At 32.7% G+C, this 25,642-nt stretch overlaps 1 protein-coding gene across 2 annotated transcripts in view; it reads left to right on the plus strand.

The window, feature by feature from the left end:
• Positions 1–25,642, plus strand: part of UNC79 (unc-79 homolog, NALCN channel complex subunit) — a 173,959-nt gene that overhangs the window by 22,428 nt on the left and 125,889 nt on the right. For both annotated transcript variants that reach the window (XM_031679353.2, XM_072963982.1), the window contains exons 6-8: positions 20,726–20,790; positions 24,500–24,588; positions 25,205–25,245. In XM_031679353.2, the coding sequence (XP_031535213.2) occupies positions 20,726–20,790; positions 24,500–24,588; positions 25,205–25,245 (195 nt within the window). The remainder of the gene's footprint in view (positions 1–20,725; positions 20,791–24,499; positions 24,589–25,204; positions 25,246–25,642) is intronic.

Genomic DNA, 25,642 nt, shown 5'->3' on the forward strand with positions numbered 1-25,642 from the left:
TATAGAAATATGAAAAAAAAAAAACCTCCACCCAGAAGTGACCAGTGTTGACATTTTGGTATATTTCTCTTCAGTTTTTCTGATGCACATTTTAAAATAAAATAGAGATCATATTATATATAATTATACAAAGTTGCCTGCTCCCACATTTCATTATGACATTTTTCAAATACAGAAAAGTTTAAGGAATAACACTATAAACACACATTAAATCCACCTAGATTTAATAATTGTTAGTGATTCGCAGGAATTTTAAGTACACGTATACATGTATATAATGTATTTTTTGCTTTTAAGCATGGTAACGGGAATATTTACAGCTCATATGAAGAAGATCGAATAGTGAGGATTTGGTAATCTACAATGTTTGCTTCTTTTGGGTTTATTAGTACTTATCAACAGCAAAAACTACCCCAGTCATTTTGGTCATTAAATATAAGTCTTAAAGATGCAAAATTTACAAGTTTCTTGGCAATAAAATAGCACTATAGTGTTAAATAAAGCTCTCTTGTTGGGGAGAAAGAAATTATTTAGCAATTTTCTTCCTGCGGTGTCCCAACTAGTACATATTTAGCCTTTGTTTGCAAAGATGAGTACAAGTTCTTGTGTTGTTTCCATCTGAATCATGGGACAAAAATGTGGCACAAGGTAATACATTTCTAAGACCGAGATTGTGGCAAAAGCAGAAAATAACTAAAGAAAGGTTAAACTTTGGTCTAGCCTACCACGTATCTAACCCTACATTAGACAGTTGGATTCTTGAGTTGTACACAAATTAAAAGTACAAGAAGATCTACCAGTCCTTTTATGTCATAACTCCCCCCTTCATTAGTTCTTATTTATCTGTTTATTATCTTGACTTCATCTCCACGTAATTAAAAAGTGTTTTAAATCTTTTTTATTGGTGCATTACACACGTGTAAAAAAACACAAATTTTAACTGTATGTGGAACACCTCCCACCATGTTTACTACCGTGATTACTTCTCTTCCTGTCCTGTGGGTACCACTAGCCTGACTTCCAACATCAGAGATTATTTTTGCCTATTTTTGAGTTTTATATAAATGGAATCACACATTATTTATTTGCGTTTGTGTGTGTGTGAGGTTTGTCCATGGGTTGAGCATAACTGTGCTTTGTTCCTTTTTATTGCTATATATATATATATTTTTTAACCAAATGTATATACCACAGTTTATGTATCCATTTTACTATTAATGGATTTTTAGGTTGTTCCTACTTTTTGGCTATTAAAATGATGCACAAAAATATGAATATCCTTGTACATATCTTTTGGTACATATGCACAAATTTCTGTTAGATATATGCCTTGGGTGGAATTACTGGATCAATAAAAGATGTGAATCTATTCAATTTTAATGGATAATGGCAGTTTTCCAAAAGGGTTATACTAATTTGTACTACCATTTGTAGTGTATGAGAGTTCTTTTGTCCATATTTCACATCTTGAACAATACTTAATTTTGTTTTTCAAATTTTAGTCATTTTTGAGGGTTCATGTAAGTATCTTACTGTAATTGTAATTTGCATTTCCCTGATTACCAGTGAAGTTGAACACTTTTTCATGTATTTATTGGCCATTTGGATAGCCTCTTGATATAATCTTTGACAATTATATATATTGTGAATATCTTTTTCTTGTTTTTTCTCTCATTTAATGATGACTTTTGATTAACTGAGGTTCTTACTTTTAATGTAACAAATTAGCAATCTTTTTCCTTATATAAAGTGTTTTTTATATCCTAAGAAAATCTTTCCCTACTTCAAAATTATGACAGTATTCTTTGTAATCTTCTAGAATATTTGTTTTTCACATTGTACATTTAGATGTATCTGGGATTAACTTTCCTGTATGGTATGAGGTAAGGGTCAGCTTTTTTTCCCCCTCATGGATAGCCACTTGACTCAACATCATTTAACAAAAATATTATCCTTTTCTTACTGCTCTTTGGCATAAATCAAGTGTCTATTTAAGGATGGCTCAGATTGTGGATTCTTTATTTAGTTCTATTTGTGTATTTTTCCTTTTCCCAATACTATACTGTCTGAATTAATGTAAATTAGTAATAATATTTTATGTCTTTCAGTGCAAGTCATTCTACCTTGTTGTAATTGTTGATCTCTTCCTTGTCTCCACTTGATTTCTCTTCCTGTTCTTTCTTCCTTATTTTCTTCCTCCTTCAAGGTTATTCCTAGCTATTTCCTAAGTTGAAGAGTTTGTCAAGCTAAACACACATAGACACATAAATGAACAATTAGGATTTTGATTGATAATTGCCTTGAATCTATGGATCAATTTGGGGAACTGCATCTTTGTAATATTGAATCTTAAAATCCACTTACATAGTATTTACCCTCATTTACTCAGGCTTTTCGTTTCCCTTAATGCTGTTTTGTAGTTTTCTGTGTAGATGTCTTGCCTATATCTCATGCAGTGTGTCCCTAGATATTTATGTAATTTTTGATGTTATTGTCACTGATAGATCTTTTAGAAATTTTCTAGCTATTTGCTATTATGCAGACATGCAGTTAATTCTAGTATATTGATCTTATATCCAGCAACCTTGCTAAATTAGTTTTTGATTCTAATAATGTATTTGTAGTTTTGTTTTTTAAAAAAATGTATGTGCACAATTATATTATTGTTGAATGATAATAGGTTAATGTCTCCTTTTCAGTCCTTAAGCCTCTTACGTCTCTTGTTTTATTGTACTGGCTAAAATTTCCTGTGACATGCTGAATTCTAAGTTTCTTCAAGGTTTCTTCTTTGACCCAACATACTTTGTATTATTTTAGTCTTTTGACAATTTAAAAACTTTCTTTAGGGCTGAGCTTATGGTCATTTTGGTAAACATGCCTATGTACTTAAAAATAACTTGTATTTGGTAGTTGTTTGATACTGGGTTCTATATATGTCAATTAAATAAAATTCGTTAATTGTGTAGTTCAAATATTCTATATCCTTATTGCATTTTTGTCTATTTCTTTTATCAGTTACCAAGAGTAGAATGTCAAAATCTCCCACTGATGAGTATGGATTTGTGTATTCCTCCCTGTAGTTCTGTCAGTATTTGCTGTGTAAATTTGGAGGCTACATTATTATTATTCTATAAATTTAAAATACAATATCTTCCTGGTGAATTAAAAGTTTGACCATTATGAAATGCATATCTTTATTTCTAGTAATGCTTTTTGGGGTCAAAATCTGCTTTGTCTTATTATAATATAGCTGCACCCCTTTCATGAGTGTTTGTGTAGTATGACTTTTCCCACTCGTTTGTTTTCAGCTTTTTAATATTTTTATATTTCATATGTGTCTTGTAAGTAGCATATGGTTATGTTTTTTAAACTCAATTTTCATGACCTTTGCCTTTTAATTGAAGCACTTAGTCCCCATATATGTAGTGTAATTACTAGTATATTTGATTTAAAATCCACCATTTTTCTATTTCTCCTGCCTTTTCTGTATTCTCTTTTTTCTCTCCTTTTGCCTCTTTTGCATTGATTAAGTATATTTAAAAACTGCATCTTTATCTTACTGAGTTATTCGGTCTTTTGTGTTCTTTTAAACATTACCCTAGAGATTACAATAGTCCCTTCTTATCCGTGGTTTTGCTTTCCATGGTTTCAGTTACCCGTGGTCAACAATAGTCTGAATATATTAAATAGAAAATTTCAGAAATAATTGCTAAGTTTTAAATTGTGGGCTGTGCTGAATGGTGTGAGGAAATCTCATGCCATCATACATTGTGCCACCTGGGTTCCTCAAACATCGACATCATATGCTCCTGATATCTGATCATCGACATCATCATGGCTTGATGATCCAGGATCACACCAAGCAGAAGATCCATCTTCTGACTTATTGTCAGAAGGTCAATAGTGGTCTAATGCTACACACAATGCCTTCATCATTCACCCCACTCCATCTCATTGTGTAGACATTTTATTGTCTCACATTATCTTAAGAAAAAGGGTGAGTACAATATAGTAAGATATTTTGAAAGAGAGATCACATTCATATAAATTTTATTAGAGTATATTGTTATGATTGTTTTATTTTATTAGTTATTATTGTTAACCTCTTAGGTGCTTATTTTATAAGTTAAACTTTATCACAGACATGTATGTATAGGAAAGGTCATATTATGTATAGAGTTTGGCAGTATCCATGGTTTCAGGCATCCACTGGGGCTCTTAGAACATATCCCCCATGGATGGGGTTCAGGGAGGACTACTGTATACCATGCATTCTTGCCTTATCAGCGTCAAGTAAAAAATAGTACTTTTATCTTCTCCTGTAAAATGTCAGAATATTTTAACTTTTTTTGCCCTCTCCCGACCTCCATGCTATACCTTTATGCTATCTCTATTTTTTATTATTACACAAAATATAATTATTATAGTGTTAACTATAATCATCATGTTGTACATTACATTCCTAGTACTTATTTATCTTATAACTGGAAATTTGTATTCACAACTCTGTATCCATTCATCCATTGATGAATACTTTGGTTGCTTCCATGCTTTTGCTATTGTAAATAATGCTGCTGTGAACACAGGGGCACGGATATCTTTTTGAGTTAGTATTTTTGTTTCCTTTAGATATATTTCCAGTAGTGGAATTGATGGATCATATGGTAGTTCTATTTTTAAATTTTTGAGGGTCCTTCTTGCTGTTTTCCATAACGGCTCTACCATTTACAGTGCACAAGGGTTCCCTTTTCTCCATGTCCATGCCAGCATTTGTCATCTCTTGTCTTTTTGATGATGGTCATTCTAACAGGTGTGAGATAGTATCTCATTTTGATTTTAGTTTGCATTTCCCCAGTGACTAGTGATGTTGAGCATCTTTTCATGTACATGTTGACCTTCTGTATATCTCCTTTGGAAAAATCTTTATTTAGGTCCTTTGCCCATTTTTAGGTTTTTTTTTCTTCATTTTTGCTATTGAGTTGTATAAGTTTTTAAAAATATATTTTGGATATTAAGTCCTTATTGGATATATGGTTTACAAATATTCATTCCATAAGTTGTTTTTCACTTTGTTAAAGGTTTCTTATGCTGTACAGAGCCTTTTAAGCTTCTTTGGTGTAGTTCTACTTGTTCATTTTTTATTTTGTTGTTTGTGTTTAGATGTTATAACCCAAAAATGATTACCAAGACCCATGTTAAGGGGCTTTATTCCTGTGTTTTCTTCTAGAAGTTCCATGATTTCAGGCCTTACATTTAAGTTTTTAATCCATTTTGAGTTAGTTTGTATGACTAGTGTAAGATAGGGGTCCAGTTTCATTCTTTTACATGTGAATATCCACTTATCCCAGCACTATTTATTGATGAAATGATCTTTTCTCCATTGAGTGTTTTTAGGTTTCTTGTCAAATATTAGTTGGCTGTATATGCTTGGATTTATTCTGGGCTCTCAGGTCTGTTCCATTAGTCTGTGTGTCTGTTTCTATGCCAGTACCATACTGTCTTGATTACTGTTGCTTTATAGTATAACTTGAAATCAGGGAATGTGATGCCTCCTGCTTTGTTCTTTCTCAGGATTTCTTTAGCTATTTGGGGTCTTTTGTGGTTTCATATAAATTTTAGGCATGTTTTTCACATTTGTAAAAGATGTCATTGTAATATTGATAGAAATTATTGAATCTATAGATGGCTTTTGGTAGTATTGAAATTTTAACAATTTTAGCAATATTAATTCTTCTAATTCATCAACATGGGATACCCTTCTGTTTATTTGTGTCATCTTTAATTTCTCTCATTAATGCCTTGTAGTTTATTTTCACCTCCTTGGTTAAGTTTATTCCTAAGTATTTTATTGTTTTCAGTGCTATTGTAAATGCAATTGGCTTATTTATTTCTTTTTCATAAAATGCTTTGTTAGTGTATAGAAACACTACTGATTTGCGTATCTTAATTTTGTATCCTGCAGCTTTACTGAATTCATTGATTACATCTAACAGTTTTCTAGTTGAGTCTTAGGGTTTTCTATATATGAAATAAAGTCATCTGCAAATAGACAACTTTACTTCTTATTTTCCAATTCTCATACCATTTGTTTCTTTTTCTTGCTTGATTGCTCCAACTGGGACTTTCAGTACTATGTTGAGTAGTGGTGAGAATGGGCACTCTTGTTCCTGATCTTAGAGGAAAAGCTTTCAACCTTTTACCATCAAGTATGGTGTTATCTCTGGACTTGTTATATATTATTATCATGTTGAAATATTTTCCTTCTATGCCTAATTTGTTAAGAGCTTTTATCATGAATGGATATTGAATTTTGTCAGAGGGTTTTTTTAGCTCCTGTTGAAGTAATCATATGATTCTTTTCTTTCATTCTGCTAATGTGATGTATCATATTGATTTGCATTTGAATCATCTTTGCATCCCAGGGATAAATCCTGCTTGATCATGATGAATGATCCTTTTCATTCATGTGCTGCTGAATTCAGTTTGCTGGTATTTTATTGAGAATTTTAAAATCTATATTCATCAGGAATATTGGCCTGTAGGTTTCTAGTAGTGTCCTTTTCTGGTTTTGGTTTCAGGATAATGCTGGCTTTATAAAATGGATTTGAGAATGTTCCTTCCTCTTCAACTTTTTAGAAGAGTATGAGAAGGATCGGTATTAATTTTTCTTTAAATGTTTGATAAAATTCACCAGCGAAGCCAGCTGGTCCTGGGCTTTTCTTCAGTGGGAAATTTTTGCATACTGATTCAATCTCTTTACTGGTAATTCAGACTTCCTATTTCTTCCTAATCAGTCTTGGTAAGAGGATGTTTTTGAGAAAATTTTCGCTTCTTCTAGCTTGTCCAGTTTGTTAGTGTGTAGTTGTTCATAGTGTCCTCTTATGATCCTTTGTATTTCTGTGGTATCAGGTGAAATATCTCCTCTTTCATTTTTAACTTTCTCTCTCTCTTTTCTTTGTTTAGCTAAGAGTTTGTCAATTTTGTTTATCTCTTCAAAGAATCAATTCTTAGTTTGATTAATCTTTTCTATTGTTTCTCTGTTTTCTATTCCATTTACTTCTGCTCTAATCTTTATTATTTCCTTTCTTGCCCCAACTTTGGACTTAGTTTGTTCTTCTTTCTTTAGTTCCTCAAGGCATAGAATTAAGTTGTATATGTGAGATCCTTCTTGTTTCTTAATGTAAGCATTTATTGCTATGAACTCTTCTTAGAACTGCTTTTGTTGCATCCCATATTTCTGATATGCTGTGTTTCCATTTTTCTTTGTCTGAAGAAAGTTTTAAATTTTTCTTTGTAACTCTTCTTTGATTTGTTGGTTGTTCAGGAGAGTGTTGTTTAATTTCCATGTGTTCATGAATTTTTCAGTTTTCCTTTTGTTATTGATGTCTAATTTCACGCTGTTGTGATCAGAGAAGGTACTTGGTGTGATCTGAATCTTCTTGAATTTGCTAAGACTTGTTTTTTGACCTGACATGATCTATCTTAGAAAATGTCCCATGTGCTCTTGAAAAGAGTGTGTATTCTCCTGTTGGTGGATAGAATGTTCTGTATATGTCTGATAAGCCCATTTAGCCTAAAATGTTGGTCAAATCTTCTGTTTTCTTATTGATTCTCTGTCTGAATAATCTATCCATTATTAAGAGTGGGTTTTCTTTTTTTCCTTTTCAGCAGCATTACTATGATATATCTAGTTATGATATTATTTATATTTGTTTTGGGGGAATTCATAGGAATTCTTGGCTTGATGTCTCTTGCCAGTTTTGGAAAATTTTTAGGCGTATCTCTCTTTTATTAGTGAAAACAGTACTTTATTAAGGCATATTTTATATACAGTAAGATACACAATTATCAAGTGTATGGCCGTATCAGTTTTGACAAATATATGATGCTCATTTAACCTTCACCCAGATAAAGACAATAGAATGTTTCAGTCACCCCAGAAAGTACTGTCATGCTCCTTTCCAGTAGTGCCCCTTCTTCCTTCTAACTGAGGCAGTCACTACTACTGTTTCTATATAATTCATACATTCATATAATTGAGGGATTCATATGAATGGGGATCAAACAGTATGTATTCCTTTGTGTCTGTCTTCATTCACTCAGTATGTTACTGAGATTAATCTCTGTTGTTGAGGCTATTAGTAGGTTTTTTTTTTTTTATTGCTAAGTAAGTATTCCATTGCATGAATTTAACAACCCTTTTTTTGATTTTTCAACCCTGCCATTGATATACATTTGGGTTGTTTCAAGTTTTTGGCTGATATACATGAAGCTGCTATGAACATCTTCTGATTCAAGTCTTTTGTGGGATTGTTCATTCATTTCTCTTGGGTTTATATTTAGGAGTGGAATTGCTGGGTCATAGAATTTATCAGACAATTCTAAATAACAGTGTAAAGGGCTTTTGCCATTTTACATGTCATCTAACAATGTATAGAAGTTTCAGTTGTTATACACCCTTGCTAACCCTTGAAACTATCAGTGTTTTGAATATTAGCCATTCTGGTGGGTGTATATCTCATTGTTATTTTGTGTTTTCTTGATGACTAATGTTGAATACCTTTTAATAGGCTTATTAGGCATCTAGATATTTTATGAAGTACGTGATAAAGTCTTTTGCATAATCATTAATTGGGTTGTTTGTCTATTTCATTATTGTTACATAGTTTTTTAATGTAGTCTGGTGTGAGTAATTTATTGGATTTATATATTGCAAGTATTTTCTTCCAGTATGGGAGTGCTATTTTACTTTCCTAACAGTATCTTTTGATGAGCATGTGTTTTTAATGTTTAAAAACTAAAGTTTATCATTTTAAAATTTATGGTAAATGCCGTTCATGCCCAGGAAATCTTTCCCTTTTCTAACGTTGTAAGGAGAGTCTCCCATATTTTCTTCCAGAAATGTTATAGTTTAGTTTGCTCATTTAGGTCTATGATGCATTGAAGTTTAATTTTTGCATGTGATGGGTATGGTTTATTTCCTTAAAGATTGTTCTAGCACCCTTTGTTGAAAAAAATACTTCCCTTCCTCCTTTGAATTGTATTAGCCCCTTGGTCATATATATGTAGGTGTATTTCTGGACTCCATTCTGTTTCGTTAATTGTACCAATACAAACTGTCTTAAATACTTTGTTTTTGTAGTCTTGAAATCAGACAGTGAAAGTCTCTAACTTTGTTCTTCTTTGATCATCTTGGTTATTTAAGGTCTTTTGCATTTCCATATGCATTTCAGTATCAGCTTTCATTTCCACAAAAATAATCCTGCTGGGATTTTGATCTTAATTGTCTTATGTCTAGAGTTCCATTTGGAAAGAATTAGGGTTGTAAAAATGTTGAGTTTTCTAATCCATGGACATAATGTAACTTTACATTATTTAGGGGGAGGATATGGCCCAGTGGTAGAGTGCATGCTTAGCATGCATGAGGTCCAGGGTTCAATCCCAAGAAATTCTGTTAAAATAAATAAATAAACTTAATTACCTCTCCCACCAAAAAAAATTGCATTATTTAGGTCTTTTAAAATTTCTCTCAATAGTGGTCTGTAGTTTTCAGTATAGAATTCTTGCATTTCTTTTGTTAAATTAATTTCTAGGTATTTGATTTTTGATGCTGTTGTAAATAGCATTATTATAAAATTTAATTTCTATTTGTATATTGACAGTATTAAGAAACTTATTTGATTTTTCTGTATTCATCTTTTATCCTATGGTTTTGTTAAATTCAATGATTAGTTCTAACAGTTTGTTGGATTTTCTATATAGACAATGATGTCATCTGTAAATAAAGACATTTGCTATTTTCTTTCCAATTTTTATACCATTTATTGCTGTAGTTTTTCTTTGCTCCACTGCCTACAACTTTCAGATAAATGTTGAATAGAAGTGGTAATAATGGGTGTCATTGCTTTGTTCTTAAACTTTAGGGAATACTTCGCCATTAAGTATTGTGTCAGCTGTAGGGTTTGCAGATATCTTTTATGTCAGTTTGAGGAAGTTTCATTTTATTTCCAGTTGACTGAGAGCTTTTATCCTGAATAGATGTTAAATTTTATCAAATACTTAAATTGAAACAAAAACAGAGAAGAAAATGATAAAAGTCATATTCTTCTTTATGTATTTCATTGCTTTCTGCCTTTTTTTTTTACTACTTTCTTTCTTCTCTTTAATTTTCTCTTCTTTATTTCCTAATTTCTTGAGTGAAAGCTTAGATTGTTGATTTCAGCATTAAAATATTTTCTAATTATTCATCTAGAGTTACCAATTTCCCTCTTAAGTTTTATATTAGCTGTATCTGACAGATTTTGATATGTTGTGATTTTACTATCATTCATTTAAAAACATTTTAAAATTTTCATTGCTAGATGTTCCTAGGCCTATGTGTTATTTAGGAGAAGTTGTTTAATTTCCAAATTTTTGGGTTCTAGTAACCTTTGTTTTGATTTATACTATAATTCCATTGTAATCAGTGACTATTTTTCTTATTCAGTGCTTCAAAGATGTCATTTTATTGTTCCTGATAAGAAATTAGACACCGTTTTTATGATTGTAATATCATAATGTAAAGATTTGCTCCTTATTCTTAGTATTTAGTAATTTCATTATGGTCTGCTTAAGTGTAGTGGTCTTTGTATTTATCTGGTTGAGGTTTGCTGAGCTTCTTGACTCTGGTTTCGTGTTCTTTATCAGTTTGGAAAAATGTTAGGTGTTACCCTGTCTAGATAATTATTCTAACTTTTTCTTTTTGCCCTCTCATTTTGGGACTTTAAAAACTATTTGGTATTGTTCCAGAAGTCTCTTGTACACCATTCCTTTTTTTTCTTTTTTGAAAAAAATTGTTTATCTATGCTTTAGTTTGAATTATGTTAACCTGTCTCAAGTTTACTAATCCTTTCTTCTGCTTTGTCCAATATTTAAAAAAAGGTATATCCAATGATCTATTAATTTCATATGTATATATATTTAGTTCTAGAATTTTCTTTTGTTTATTTTTTAGTTTTCATTTCTCTCCTGACTCATTTTATGAGGCCTGGAACATGGTGTTCATTGCTAAGGTATGACCTGTCTATGGTCTCCTGAATTCTGGTGTGTTCACCAAAGTTTCTTACTTTGGCCACATTGGAAGTAGAATCCATCTCTAGCATTTATGTGACCTCTAAAATCTCTGTTCAGCTTTCAGCCGTGAAGCATATGATCTCTTTTTTCTTTGGAGAGTTTTGCTGTGACACAGCAGTTTAGGATTAGGCAGATTTGTGGAACCTCTTCTCTGCCACTTCCTGCTGTTCGGTACCTTGGCTCACTAATTTCAGCTGCTCTAGCAATTCTTCATTCTGATTTTCCCTCTAACTACTGAAAATACTAATTACTTATTGGTCCCCACCTCTCTTTGTCTAAGTTTGGAAGTGTTCCCAGGCAGAAAGCCAAGGTAAATGTAGAACTTAATTTGTATGCTCTGCCTTTTTCAAAGGATTACAACCTTGTGTTAAAATCTATGCCTTTAAAAAAAATCTATGCCTAATGTCAGAAATGAGTTGATCCATACATTTTGTCCAGTTGCAAGATAAGTCCAATCCATCCTTTATATATCATGGCTGTAACTGGAAGTTCCCTTATTTCTTCAGCAATGGCTTATACCGTATCTCATCCTTCTTTCTAGAATTCCAGTGACACATACGTTAAACCTTTTCCCCCATGTCTCTTACAATTTTTTTTGTATTCTTCTCTCCCATTTACTCTTTCTATGCTTCATGCTAAATCTTTTTGTGTGACTTGTCTTCCTTTTCATTAATTGTTTAGCCTCTCAAAAGGTATTCTTAATTTTGTTAATTATATTTTTAAGTTCTAGAATTTCCATTTGGTGCTTTAAAAAATATCCCAATTATCTGATGATGTTTTCTAACTTGTCTTTTACTTTATAGAATATACTAAGCAACGTTATTTTAAAGTCTTTTTCTGATAATATTGTGGATCTCTCAAGATTCTGATTATATTGTTATTTCTGTTTTCTTGTTTATCTCATTCTGTTAGTGTCCTGTGTCACCTTAAATTTCTGTGACTTTCTACTCCTGTTTTTATAGATGCCATGTGTTCTTGCATCACATTGCAGATGCCACACACTTTCCTAAAATCTGTTCCTAAAATCTGTTGATTCATTGACTAGATAATTTTTCAGGCAAATGTTTTCTCTTAGGTTTCAATGTGATATATCCTCTCCTTTGAAGTATGTATTTGGTTGGTCCTTCACTTTTTTTTTCTTTGTAAAATCAGTTTTGTTGAGGTATAATTTTCATGCAGTAAAATGACCCATTTAAAACATAGTTTGATGATTTTTGATACATGTATACAATAATGTAACCAAAGCTGTAATCACCATAGTGAACATTTCCATCACCCTTCAGATATCTTAGTTCTTTTTTAGTCAATCCACCCCTTCACCATAGACAACTTCTGATCTGCTTTTTGTCATTATAGACTTGTTTTGCCTATCCTAGGATTTCATATGAATAGAATCATATGGTATGTACCATTTTTGTGTCTGTTTATTTCACTCAACATAATGTTTTTTAGATCTATCCATGTTGGTATATCAGTAGTTCATTTTTTAAAATATTGAGTAGTGCACATTGTATGGATATATCACAATTAGTTTATTCATTCACTTCTTAATGAACATTTTTACCTATTATGAATAAAGCTATAAACATTTATATAAACATGTTTTAGGAAGATATACATTTATTTCTCTTGATAAATTCCTGGCAGTGAAAATGCTGGATCATATCGTAAATATATGTTTAACTTTATAAGAAATGTCCAAAGAGTTCTTCAAAAGTGGTTGTACCATTTTATACTCCCTCCAGAGGTATATGAGTTCCAATTCTTTATTACTATCAACACTTGGGATTGTTGGCCTTTTTAATATTAGACATTCTGATAGCCAAGTAATAATATCACTCTGTTGTTTAGTTTGCATTTCTCTGATGACTAGTGATAATGAACATCTTTACAGGTGCTTATTGGCTTTTTTTATCCTTTTTTTTGTAAAGTTATCAATGAACTTTTTGTTCATTTTAAAATTGGGTTGTTTGTCTATTACATTTTCAAAATGGAAGACTTTTATCAGATAGGTATATATTATATGTGTTCTTTCAGTCAGGGGATTTCCTTTTAAGGTATTCCAAAGAGCAGAAGTTTCAAATTTTGATAAATTTCAAAGTATCAATTTTTTTCTTTTATAGTTCTTCATCTCCCCTAAGATTTTAAGGAAATTCTCCTATATTTTATTCTAGAAGTTTTATAGTTTAAATTTTTACGTTCAAGTATATTATCCGTTTAGAATTAATTTTTGTATATGGTGGGAGGTACGGGTTGACTTTTTCCCATAAGGATATCCAGTTGTTCCAGTTCAACTTGTTGAAAAAATTACTCTTTCCACATTGAATTACCTTGACTATTTTATTGAAAATTGGTTGACCACATGTATGGATCTACTTCTAGACTCTATATTTTATTTCATTGTCTATCCTCACACCAACATCAGACTATCCTGGTTACTGAGTTTTATAGTGAATCTTGAAGTTATGTAATGTAAATCCTCCAGATTTGTTCTTTTTCAAAATTGTTTTGACTATTTTAAGACCTTTGCATTTTCATAGAAATTTTACTATTAGCTAATCAATTTATGAAAACAGTCTGCTTGCATTTTGATTGTGATTACATTGAATATATGATTTAATTTGGGGAAGAATTGACATCCTGAGAAAAGACTCAATATTGAGCCATCTGATCCATAAATGTGGCATGTCTAGCCATTTATTTGTCTTCTTTAATATCTCTCAACAATATTTGCTAATTTTCAGTTAAAGGTATTCCTAAATATTTTATGGTTTGGGATGCTATTGTAAATAGTGTTTTAAAATTTAATATTCTACTTAGTTATTGCCATTATATAGAAATATAGTTGATTTTGTATATTGACTTTATGTCTTACAACCTTGCTAAATTCATTTATTAATTTTTGGAGCTTATTTGTTTCCTGAGATTTTCTGTATACATAATTATGCTCTCTAGCAAATAAAAGTAATTAAAACTTTTTTCTTCTAATTTGTATGTTTGTCTGCCTGTTTACCTGTCTTCCTGCCTGCCTCTCTCCCTCTCTCTCTATCTTCCTCCCTCCCTTCCCTCCTTCCCTCCTTCCTTTCTCCTTTTCTTTTTCTCATTGCACTGGCTCATAGCTCCAGTTAATTGTTAAGTAGAAGTGCTATGAGTTGATATCTTTTTTCCCTCCTTTGTCTGTAGGGGGAAAGTATGCAGGCTTTCACCATTAAACATGATGTTTGCTGTAGGTTTTTCACAGATGCTTTTAATCATACTGAGGAAGTCCCTGTCTATTCTTAGCTTGCTTGAGAGTTTTTATCATGAGTGAATGCCAATTTTGGTCAAATGTGTTTTCTCCTATTGAGATGATCATATGAATTCTCCACCTAATTTCATTAATAAGGTGAATTACATTGATTTACCTTGCAATATTAAACCAGCATTCTATTCATGGGATAAATTCCACATGGTCAGCTGTATTATATTGCCAGATTCAGTTTGCTAATTTTTTAAGTGCTCTTGCTCCTGCATTTATGAGGAATATTGATCTGGTTTTTTTTTTAATTGTAATATTTTTATCTGGTTTTGTTTAGAGAGTAATGCTGACCTCATAAAATGGGTTGACAAGTGTTTCCTCCTCTTCTGTTTTCTGAAAGAGCTTATGCAGGAGTTATATTATTTATTCTTTTATTAGTTAATAGTGAATCCATCTGGTAAATCCACCTGGACTTGGAGTTTTCTGTGTAGGAAGATTTTACATTATGAACTCAATTTAATAGTTATGGGACATTTAACTTTCTAGTTTTATTGAGTTGAATTATATAATTTTGTAATTTTTTTAATGAATGTGGGCATTTCTTCCAACTTGTCCAGTTTATTGACATGTCTGTAGTATCTGCAGTAATGTCTTACCTTTCAGTAGTGATACTGATAATTTATTTCTTCTCGATTTTTTTATTCATCAGGCTAGCTAGGGGGCTTATTGATCTTGTTGAATTTTCAAAAAAAAAAAAACCCCAGTATTTGATTTTATGATTTTCTCTTTTGGTTTGATGTTTTCAATTTTATTGATTTCTGCTTCTCTCCTGATTATTTTCTTCCTTCTACTAATGTTGAATTTAATTTATTCTTTTTCTATCTTATTAAGTAGAAGCATGAATCATTTATTTTGTACCTTTCATATTTTCCAAAATAAGAAATTAAAGTATAAATTTCTTTTAAAGCATTGTTTTAGCTGTGTTCTACAAATTTGGTATTCTGTGGTTTCACTGTATTTCAGAACAGGATATTTTCTAATATTTCTTGTAATTTCTTTTTTGATTTATGAACTGACTAGAAGTATATTTTTAGTGTACAAATATTTGGTGATTTTCTAGATATCTTTTTTTTTTGTTTTCTTCTGTTTTAATTCTATTGTGGTTGGAAAACATACATTCTGCTGTCAGGCCATCTTAATTTTTAAGGCTTATTTTATGGACCAGATTACTATCTATCTTAGTCAGTTTTGCCTGTGTCCTTAGTAAATGTTGCCTAGACATTGCATATTCCATAGTGATTGAGTGGAGAATTCTGTTATTATCAATGAAGTCAAGTTGTTGAAATGTTGTTCAGCATTCTATTTTTACTGGTTTTTTGTCTGCTTGTTTTATCAATTAGTGAGAAAGGATTGTTGAAATTTACAACACTAATTATGGATTTATTTCTCCTTTTAGTTCTATCAGTTTTGCTTCATATAATTTGAAACTCTGTCATTATTTTATAATATTTATATATCATAATATATAAATGAATATTATAGCTTCATGAATATTATATATACACATATTTATGATGTTATGTTATCTTGATGAACTGACATTTTCATCATTGTGAAATATCCCTCTTAATTACCAGAGATATTCTTTGTCTTGTAGTCTACTTATCTGATATTTATAAAGACACTCCAGCTTTCTTATGATTACCATTTGCATGATATAAGTTTTTCTACCTATTAACTTATCTATCTTTATATTTCAAGTATATTTCTCTCAGGCAGCATATATTTGGGTCATGCTTTTTGAAAAACTTAAATCGTATTTGTCAGTCTTTGTCTTTCAGACCATTTACATGTGATGTATTTATTATTTAGGTTATTTACACTTGATGTAATTGCAGATACGGTTGGGCTTAAGTCTACCATCTTGTCCTTGTTTTCTTTTTGTCCCATCAATTCTTGTTCCTTTTCTTTTTAATATCTTGCCTTCTTTTGTGTTAACTTTTAGTATTCCATTTTTTCTCTGAATTGTTAGCTATACCTGTTCTCAAAAAAAAAGAATTGCTCTACAATTCTACAATTATAATATGCACCTTTAACTTTATAGTATACCTTCAAATAATATACTAGTTTACATATGATGGAAGAACCCTGTGCACTTTCATTTTACCCTTCACATCCTTTTTATTCTTGTTATCAAATATTTTAATTCTCTATATATTGTTGGTTTCACAATATATGGCTATTATTTTTATTTTAAATAGTGAATTACCTTTTAACATGTTAATACAAGTAGAAAGTCTTTTGTAGCTATTCACCATATTTATCATGTCCAGAACTCTTTATGCCTTTGTGTAGGCCCTGGCTTCCATCTGGGATCATTTTCCTTTAGCCTGAAGACCTTCCTTTAGCTTTTCTTATAGTGGAGCTCAGGTGGCAATGAATTCTCTTATCTTGTGTTTGTCTTCAGGGAGTCTTTATTTCATATTCATTTTTGAAGGGTATTTTCACTGGGTGTAGAATTCTAGGTTGACAGTTTTTTTCTTTCAGCCTATTAAAGGTGTCCTTCCATTGTCTTCTGGCTTGCATTGTTTCTGACCAGAAATCAGCGATCATTCTTGTCTTTGTTCCTCTGTAAGTAATGTGTCTTTTTTTTCCTGGCTGCTTTTAAGAGTTTTCTCTTTATTGTTGGTTTTCATCAATTTGATTATAATGAGCTTTGGTGTGATTTTCTTTACTTTTATTTCTCTAAGATTCATTGAGCTTCTTGGATCTGTGGGTTTATAGTTTTCATCAAACTTGAAAAAATTTGGCCATTGTTCAAGTATTCATCCCTCCCCCTAGCTGTGCTTCTTTTGGGCTTTAAGCCACATGTGCTTTATATTGCCTGATATTTCCCCACAGCTCACTGAAGCTCTATTTATTTTCCTTCCAGTCTTCAGTTTGGATAGTTTCTATTGTTATATCTTCTAATTCACTGATCTTTTTTTCTGAATTATCTGATCTTCTATTAAGCCCATTCAGTGAATTTTAATTTCTGATATTGTATTTTTAATTATTAGAAATTCCATTTGGTTCTTGTATTATATCTTTTATCTCTGTTGTCATTGTATTAATGTTTTACTTTGAATATATTTATAATAGCTATTTTAAAGTCTTTGTTTGCTGACTACCTCAGTTCTGTAATTTCTGGGTTTGTTTCTGTTGGCAATTTTTTTCTTCTAATTGTGGTAACATTTTCCTCCCTTTTCACATATCAGGTAATTTTTGACTGGTTGTTGGACTTCATGAATATTACATTATTGAGTGCCTGGATTTTGTTTTCTTCCATTACAGTGTGTTGAAGTTTGTTTTGGCAGCCGACTTACTGGTGGATCAGCTTGACCCTTTCAAGCCTTGTTCATATTCTTTCTTAGGGTGAAACCTGGAGTAGCCATTTCCCTAACGTTAGGTTAGCCCTACTACTAAGGTATGACCTCCAGAGTCTCAATTGAATGTCCCAGGTTTTCATGAGTTCCTTCCACTCTGGCTGGTTGGAACTCAAATATCACCCAGCCCTGTATGAGATGTAGGAATTACTTAGTTTACAGATCCCCCATAGTTGTTTTCTATGCAGCTTAATGGAGTTTTGCTTTATATATGCTCAGCTTTTATGTAAATTCAAAGACCCAAAAGGACTTCCAGTCAGATATCTGGAGCTGTTTCTTGCCTAGCCCTTGTTCTTTGGTACTCTACCTATCAAATTTAAGCAACTTTGCCTCTCTAAACTCTGTTTTTTGTCCCCTCAACTCAAAAAAACCACCCTACTGTGCATTATCTTCCCACCTCTGGGCGAGGACCTGGAAATTGCTTCCAGGAAGAAATCAAGGGTGATTGCAGGACTCAACATCATTATGTCTTCTCTCAAGGGTCATTGTCTTGTACTACCTGTACCCAATTTCTTAAAACAGCTGTTTCATATATTTTTCCAGTTTTCTAGTTTATGGTGGAAGGGCAAATCTTATACCAGTTACTCCGTCATGGTTGGAAGCAGAATTCTTGTCTGCCATGTTTTTATGCTATATTTTTCATTTTTATTTTCGAATGAAGGGAGATCTATCATGACTATTTTGCCATATGGTAAGGTATGTAGATAGTCCTAATATCAGAATGAATTGTTTTGTTTTTTTCCAATTACAAATACCTATGCTCTGAGATTTTGATTCAGTAGATCTAACATGGGTTCCAAGCATCATATTTTAAAAACCTTAACTGATAATTTTTGATACATAACAAAGGCCAATAATCACTGTTCTAGTAAGCTTAAATGTAGTGTGACTTTGGTGAACTTAAAGGAGGTATCCTGCAACCTGTGCTTAAGTCAGTGACATCCTGTAAAAATAGAACAAAAAGTTAGAGGAATAAGAGCTCCTGGATATCTCCACCATCCATATATAAAGCATTAATTTCTGGCAGAGCATGAGTCTTTGGAGGTCTGATCAAGTGCTGAGGCTATTTCACATTCTGATTTGTTTATACCTGTGCCATAAAAGTTATTATATATTTTGAATATTCCATCTAAAAATAAGAAGAACTTTTTCTTAATATTTATAAACTGACCTGCAACTATTCTCATAATACACAAATTCAGAGGTGATTAGCAGATTTCATCTTGTGTACCAACTCTGTTTTGATTAGTGGTGACTTCCTGGAGCTCACTGTTGAGAAAGTTTGTAATGCCAGTTCTGGACTCAGCAGGAAGGAATGCTCTTATGGATTAGTGGTATCTGTCATGAGCTTGGGATTGGAGGAATGGTGCACACGTCCCATGTATTTGTAACTTCTGTACTGGGTAAAGGCAGTCTTTTCCTCTAGATTTCTCTAATTACTCAAGAAAACTTGTTGCTGCTTTCTCTTGACTTTTTATCTTGACTTTTCTACATGTAGGAAACAAATCTTACAGTTATGGAATGCCTATATTGAAATAATTTCTTCATTCATCCATTCCTTACTCATTCATTTCCTCTTTCTCACCAGAGATATAATCAATATGATATTGTGTTATTAGAATAGTGGCTTCTAGTCTGCACTTCTTGCCTTCTTTTTAAATAAATAGGCCCACTGTGTACTTTTTAAGGTCATCGATTCTGTTGACCATATTCTCCTGAATTCCAAGTCAGACACATAATCTTATACCTGGTCTAAGAGTAGGATAGAAGAATTCAAACTGGAACATTCTTAGAAAATTTTATAAAATTTTTAGAGCATAAATTATGGTTAAATCATTAGTAACAATAACAAATATTTTAAAATTATAATTGGACATGTTACTAAGAATATTTTCTCATCTGCAAATTTTTATATATTGGGCCAACCATGGTCTTACAAGATTAGAATATGGCAATTTAGAAAAATGACCTACTTTCAAACATATGATCCTGTTATATTCTTTTCTGATGAAATATTAGCTAAGTGCTTTGGACTACAGGTTCATCTGGATGATGATAATTACCTGTTGTAATTCTCATTCTAATCTGTCTCAGATCACTTGGTTCTTGTCCTCATATTCTGTGTGTATACTGTGTTAAGGAGTTAGATATTAGCAAACTAGCAGAGGTTTAGACTATGGGTAATATATGCGAGAGAGATACAAGAAATTTGGACAAGAAACTCATCTTTTCAGTCTCCACAGTTGATGGGGATGGAGTGGTAAATGGTATAGTGGAGGTTGCCTTACCATTCATTTCAGTTATTATTAATTTGAAACACTTCCTGGTGCCAGAAATCTAGGATGTTTAGCATAGTATACCACAGTGAGAAAAGCAGGGTGTTTAGAACCAAGAGATACATTTTCTAGTCCCATCTTGTCATTTACTTACTCTGTGACCATAGCAAGCTACTTAACCTTTTAAATTTTAATTACTCAAATATTAAATGAGGTTAATAATCTGCTGCACCTATCCCACAGAGTTGTTGGGAGGATCAAGTGAAACTATAGATGTAAAAACTTTTAAGAACTTACTAATGGTATATTACTGTGAAGTAATATTATGGTACTGGGTATGCCACCTTATAGTAAGTAGCTTGTCTCTCCCCATGGGTAAATAGATGGGGTTGTGATATCTTTGCTTAACTTAAAAATATTCATAGATTTTTTAAAAATAATTATTTTAGGAAGCCTTCTGATGATGGTTCTATTTAGGAGAAAGAAGACTAGGGGGAAGGGTATAGCTCAGTGGTAGAGAATGTGCTTAGCACACATGAGGTCCTGGGTTCAATCCCCAGTACCTCCAGCAAAAAACAAGCAAACAAAACAACTAATGAAGTATCTGCTGTGTTTTTGCTAGGGCACAAATCATTTCCATGAGAAATATTTATCTGCTATGCTTTGCTTTACAGCTTGGAATCCCATCCACTGCCAGCACATTGAATGCCACAACGCAATTAACAAACCAGCTGTGAAGGTATTTTTTTACACCTAATGCCATTTTGTATGTCAGTGGTCAAATTTTCAGGAACAAATTGCTGAATTAAATGGAGATTTCATCCCTCTCTGTAAAGCAGAAGCCTGTACTCTGTGGTAATCTGTGATTATACTTTGAGATACTCGGAGTATACTTTGCTATACTTTGACCTGACTGTACTTTGGTGGATTGGTTCAAGACAGAACAAGGAACAGTGGTGCTTGCAGATTTGGCTGTGAGTTCATAGTCAAGTACTGTGGCGCCATGGGCTAGTTATGAGAATAATTCTGGTGAAGCACTTACATAGTCCTTGACTGATTTCTATCTGGGTTAAAAAATTCAGGGAAATGTCCTTTGGCCCTGTTTCCATGTGTGTGCTACAAATTATGAGTGGTCTAATGTGTGACTATCTGAATTCAAGAGTCATAGGACAAAAATGGATAAAATTGTTAAGTCTTAGCTCAGATCACGGATGTGACTTAAGAAATGACTGAGAGGTAGTTGGACAGCAAACATATGGAAAATTACATTAGCAGTAAGGGAACAGTGGTTTAGAGAGGTCAAGTCACTCTCCTAAGGTCACCAGGCACCTTGACTCTCAGCCTTATTAATTTTCTACCACATCAAATTGGTTCTGTACTGTTATAACCCTGAATCTTTGAGGTTGAATATTAAGAAAAATAATCACATCCCTTAACAAAATTACTTATGTTATATTTGTTGAGTACAACACTTGGCTGGAGAAATCTGGGTCTGGATTTGCAAAGGTTAATTTTTATATTATGAGGAATAGGACCTAGGTCAAGTGATTAGAATTCAAGTTACTTTTTAGAACCTTTTGTCATGGGAGTTTGCCTCTCTTGTTCTATAGATAAGTAGACTGTAAAGATTACAAAATAATAGAAAAATAATACTGCCATTTCATAGAAATAAAATAGAAGAGGTAAAATAAGATTAAAAATATAAATATAAATGGAACCAAAAAGAAATATAAATGGCATAAAACATGTGTTTCATATACCAAAAGTGGCAGAGAAGTGCCAGTTATAGAATTGTCATCTAGATTTATCTTACCAACAAAGGACATCCTTGTATTATTTTGTTTCATCTCTGTTTTGGATGAAAGCAAATTGAATGAATTTGTGCTGAGAAAGAGCAGATGAGGGTAATCCACCAATGGAGGCATAGTCCTCTCCCATTCTACTATGTGCACCCTTCCTCTGAATTTCCATAGACATTTGGGTTCAAAGTTACTTTTCTTTGGTGTGAGGACATTTTGAGCTAAACACAGGTGTGAGTTCAGATATTATTCATGGAGTTCAGCTTAATCCTTCCCAGTGGTGAGACTTTCAGGGTTCCCCTTGTTTCTATATCTGTCCTTTCTTCTTCCTGCCCAAGGTGCAGTGCCTTCTTTTGGTTCACCAAGACATCAACAGAAAGGACGTGCTGAAAATGTCTCCAATTTTTCCAGTTGTTTTTTCCTTGATTTCATGTCAGACTGCTTTCTCAGGAGCCCTCAGAGTTCCTAATTAGTAATGATTTCTGGCTTCCTACCCACAGAAATCATCATGAATTAGATTTTCTCCCTCTCTTTTAGGCAAACAGCCCAGTTTACTCTTCTGGCCCAGCCTCACTTTTCTCACAGGTTGTTCCCTATAGCCAGTCCTCCAAAATAAGCCAAACCATCCTACTCTCTGTTACTTTTTTTTTTTTAATGAGGGGGAAGTAATTGGTTTTATTTATTTATATCTGGCGGAGGTAGTGGGGATTGAACTCAGGACCTCATGCATACTAAGCATGCACTCCATTGCTTGAGCTATACCCTCCCCGCTGTTACTTTTTAATTGAGGTAAAATTCACACGACATAAAACTAACAATTTGAAAGTGAGCAATTCAGTGGCATTTACCACATTCGTAATGTCATGCAACCACCACCTCTATCTAGTTCTGCAATATTTTTATTGCCCCCCAAATTTTACTTTCTGAACCCCAGTTTTCCAAAAGAGCTGCCTTTTTGCATTTTCATGCTACACTTCCCAGAAAGATATTCTTGTTAATACTTCCTGTGCTGGGGCTATTTCTGCGTGACAATAAGTCTGACTCAGAGTTGTTCTTTCTTTACGATGTAAGCACTCCCCAAACTCATGTAAATATGATCACATGACATACAGAGCAAGGGTATCCAACATCCAAATACTTATAGAATAATGTTAAATGAAAAGGAAATTATGAAATTGTACAGTATGATGCAAATTTAGTTTAAAAATGACATATATGTATTTTATATTGATATTCATAGTGAAAAACAACCAGTAATGCTCACCTGAATGTTACCAGTGATTGCATTGAGATGGAAGATCAACAAATTATTTAGATTTTCTTCTTTCCTTGTCTTCATTTTCTGAAGCCTCTATCTTGTGCTTGTATTATATTTATGAACAGAAAGTAACTACTTTTAAATATAACATTCAAATATAGAGATATTAATATGGATGTAAACTGACCTGTTCAGAGTAGAACGGGATTGACACTATTAGCCACAATTCTGATAGGTCATGTTAATTGATGCATTTAACATGTCAGAGGTCAACTAGCTAATCTCTAAGGACTCCTTATAGTTCTAACATCCTAGGAGTTTTTCCTTTGAAGTGAAATGAAAAAATATGTTTATCTGACAGAGATATCAATGACTCGTTAGAAGTGAGAATAAAGTAACTATATTGAAGAAGAGGTCTACATGGGGTGCATGGGAAAAACTCAGGGAAAATGGATTTATCTTGACAAAAATTACTTTTTAGGCCAAAGCCAAAAGTTATGATAGGATTCAAAATGACAGTATGTTGCAACTCATAGTTCATTATATCACACTCTGCTTTTTGGTTTTACTTGGTTCTGTTTGAAAATCGGTTTATGAAATACTTTGAAGCTCAGATGATTATCTAACACAAGAGTCAGCAAACTGTGGCCCGCAGGCATATCTGGCCTGCTGCCTGTTTTTGCAAATAAAGTTTTATTGGGACACAGCTATACTCATTTGCTTACACAGTGTTTCTGGCTGCTTTTATGCTGCAACAGCAGGGTTGAGTAGTTGTGAAGAGAACTTATGACCCACAAAGCCTGAAATATTTGCTCTCTGGCCATTTACAGAAAGTTTGCCAATCCCTGATTTAACACATCAAAAAGTAGTTATTCATTGCATCAAAGGAAGCATGAATCTTACCTAAGGAAACTTTTCACGCTGGACCTTTTAGCATCGGGGAATATACAATTTACAGATTTTGATGATATAATTATTTAAATTCAGGAATTCTAACTCTTGTTCCTCCAACTGTTAATCTTGATATATTTTCTTTTTCCTGAAGAGAGATTACTGTGTTTACTACATTAAAGAAGGAATTACTGTACGAGTAATGTAGAAGCAATCTGAGCAGCCACTGAACAAGATGATTTTTTTATCTGTGTAGAATGAAGGTGGATTTCTTGACACTATTTGTTACTTGAATTGCAAATAACAGGAGAAATGAAAAACCACAGTTGCCACATTTAAATCTCCAGTGTGGAAAAACAGTTATAGATTGAATGGATTTTACTAAAAGTATTTCTTCTACTTTGCTTTCAAAAATCTATTATTGAAACGTTTGTGCTCTTGATACAGGGAACATGATAATTAAGACAGGAGAGTTCATTCTATCTTTTCTTGTGTTTCAGATGTGTATAGACCCCTCCCTGTCAGTAGCTTTGGGTGATAAACCACCCCCATTGTATCTCTGTGAAGAATGCAGCCAGAGGATCGCAGGGTAGGTATTAGAAAAGGAAACAGGGTGACAATGACAAGCGAAGAACAATCACTTCGACTTAAATTGATTACATTACCCACGTTTCCCGCTAGCCTCTCTGTTTTTTAAAGGTTAGTTTGTCAGATATTTAAAATACAGCAAACTTTCATTTGAAAAAAAATCAGCTTTGAAAAGTTGTGGTATTTCTCTCTATGTGACAAGAGAAAGCAATTCCACTTAATAAAGCAGCTCCAATTTTCAAGTGACCCTGTTAAAAAGGCTACAGAGAAAAAAAAAAGAAAACCGTGGTTTCAAACAGGACATGTAATTCATATGGGTTTTCTGTGCTTGTTAGTTTCATAGGCTCACACTCAGCTTTGTACAAATGATGCTGTATTTTGGTTGGCTTAATTAGCATCTGGAAAGTATCATTTAAAGATAACTGAATATGATGAAATGCCTATAATTTATAATTTAGCTGGAACGCGTTGACGTTTAAAAAGTTTATTATGATAGTGCTCTTAATTACACTTCCTTTCTATTAAAAGCCTCAGCAATGGCGTGCAGCTTATAAACATTCATATGGAAGTGTAACATTGCAAAAAAGCTCAGAAGTGAATTTTGCTTTTCTTTATAGGGACCACAGTGAATGGTTGATTGATGTTCTTCTGCCTCAAGGTATGGTTTACTTCAGAAAGGAGGAATAATGAGTAATCATGACTAATGGCACAGTTGATTTGTCTCCTTTTGTACTGTTTTATTTTACAAAGACAGTAACTGAAGTATTATTTTCTCTGACTATTCATTGATATGAAGTATTGTATCAATGTCTTGCTTATAACATACACACATTTATTAATGTAGGAAGAGGTATCACCTCTAAGGGTAGATGTTGGAATTCTGTATGACCAAAGCTGGATTCTGCATTAAGGGATTTTCTGTGTATGTGACAGGTGCTGCCAATGTTATGTTTGCTGTACGAGGTCAGAAAAGGAATAAGGAACATCAGTGAGAAGAGCACTGAATAACGAGTCTTTCTCTTGACACTATTACTAGCTCTTTGTTTTTAGGGAAA

Source organism: Vicugna pacos, chromosome 6 (assembly GCF_048564905.1).
Source record: "Vicugna pacos chromosome 6, VicPac4, whole genome shotgun sequence".
Taxonomy (NCBI): Eukaryota; Metazoa; Chordata; class Mammalia; order Artiodactyla; family Camelidae; genus Vicugna; species Vicugna pacos.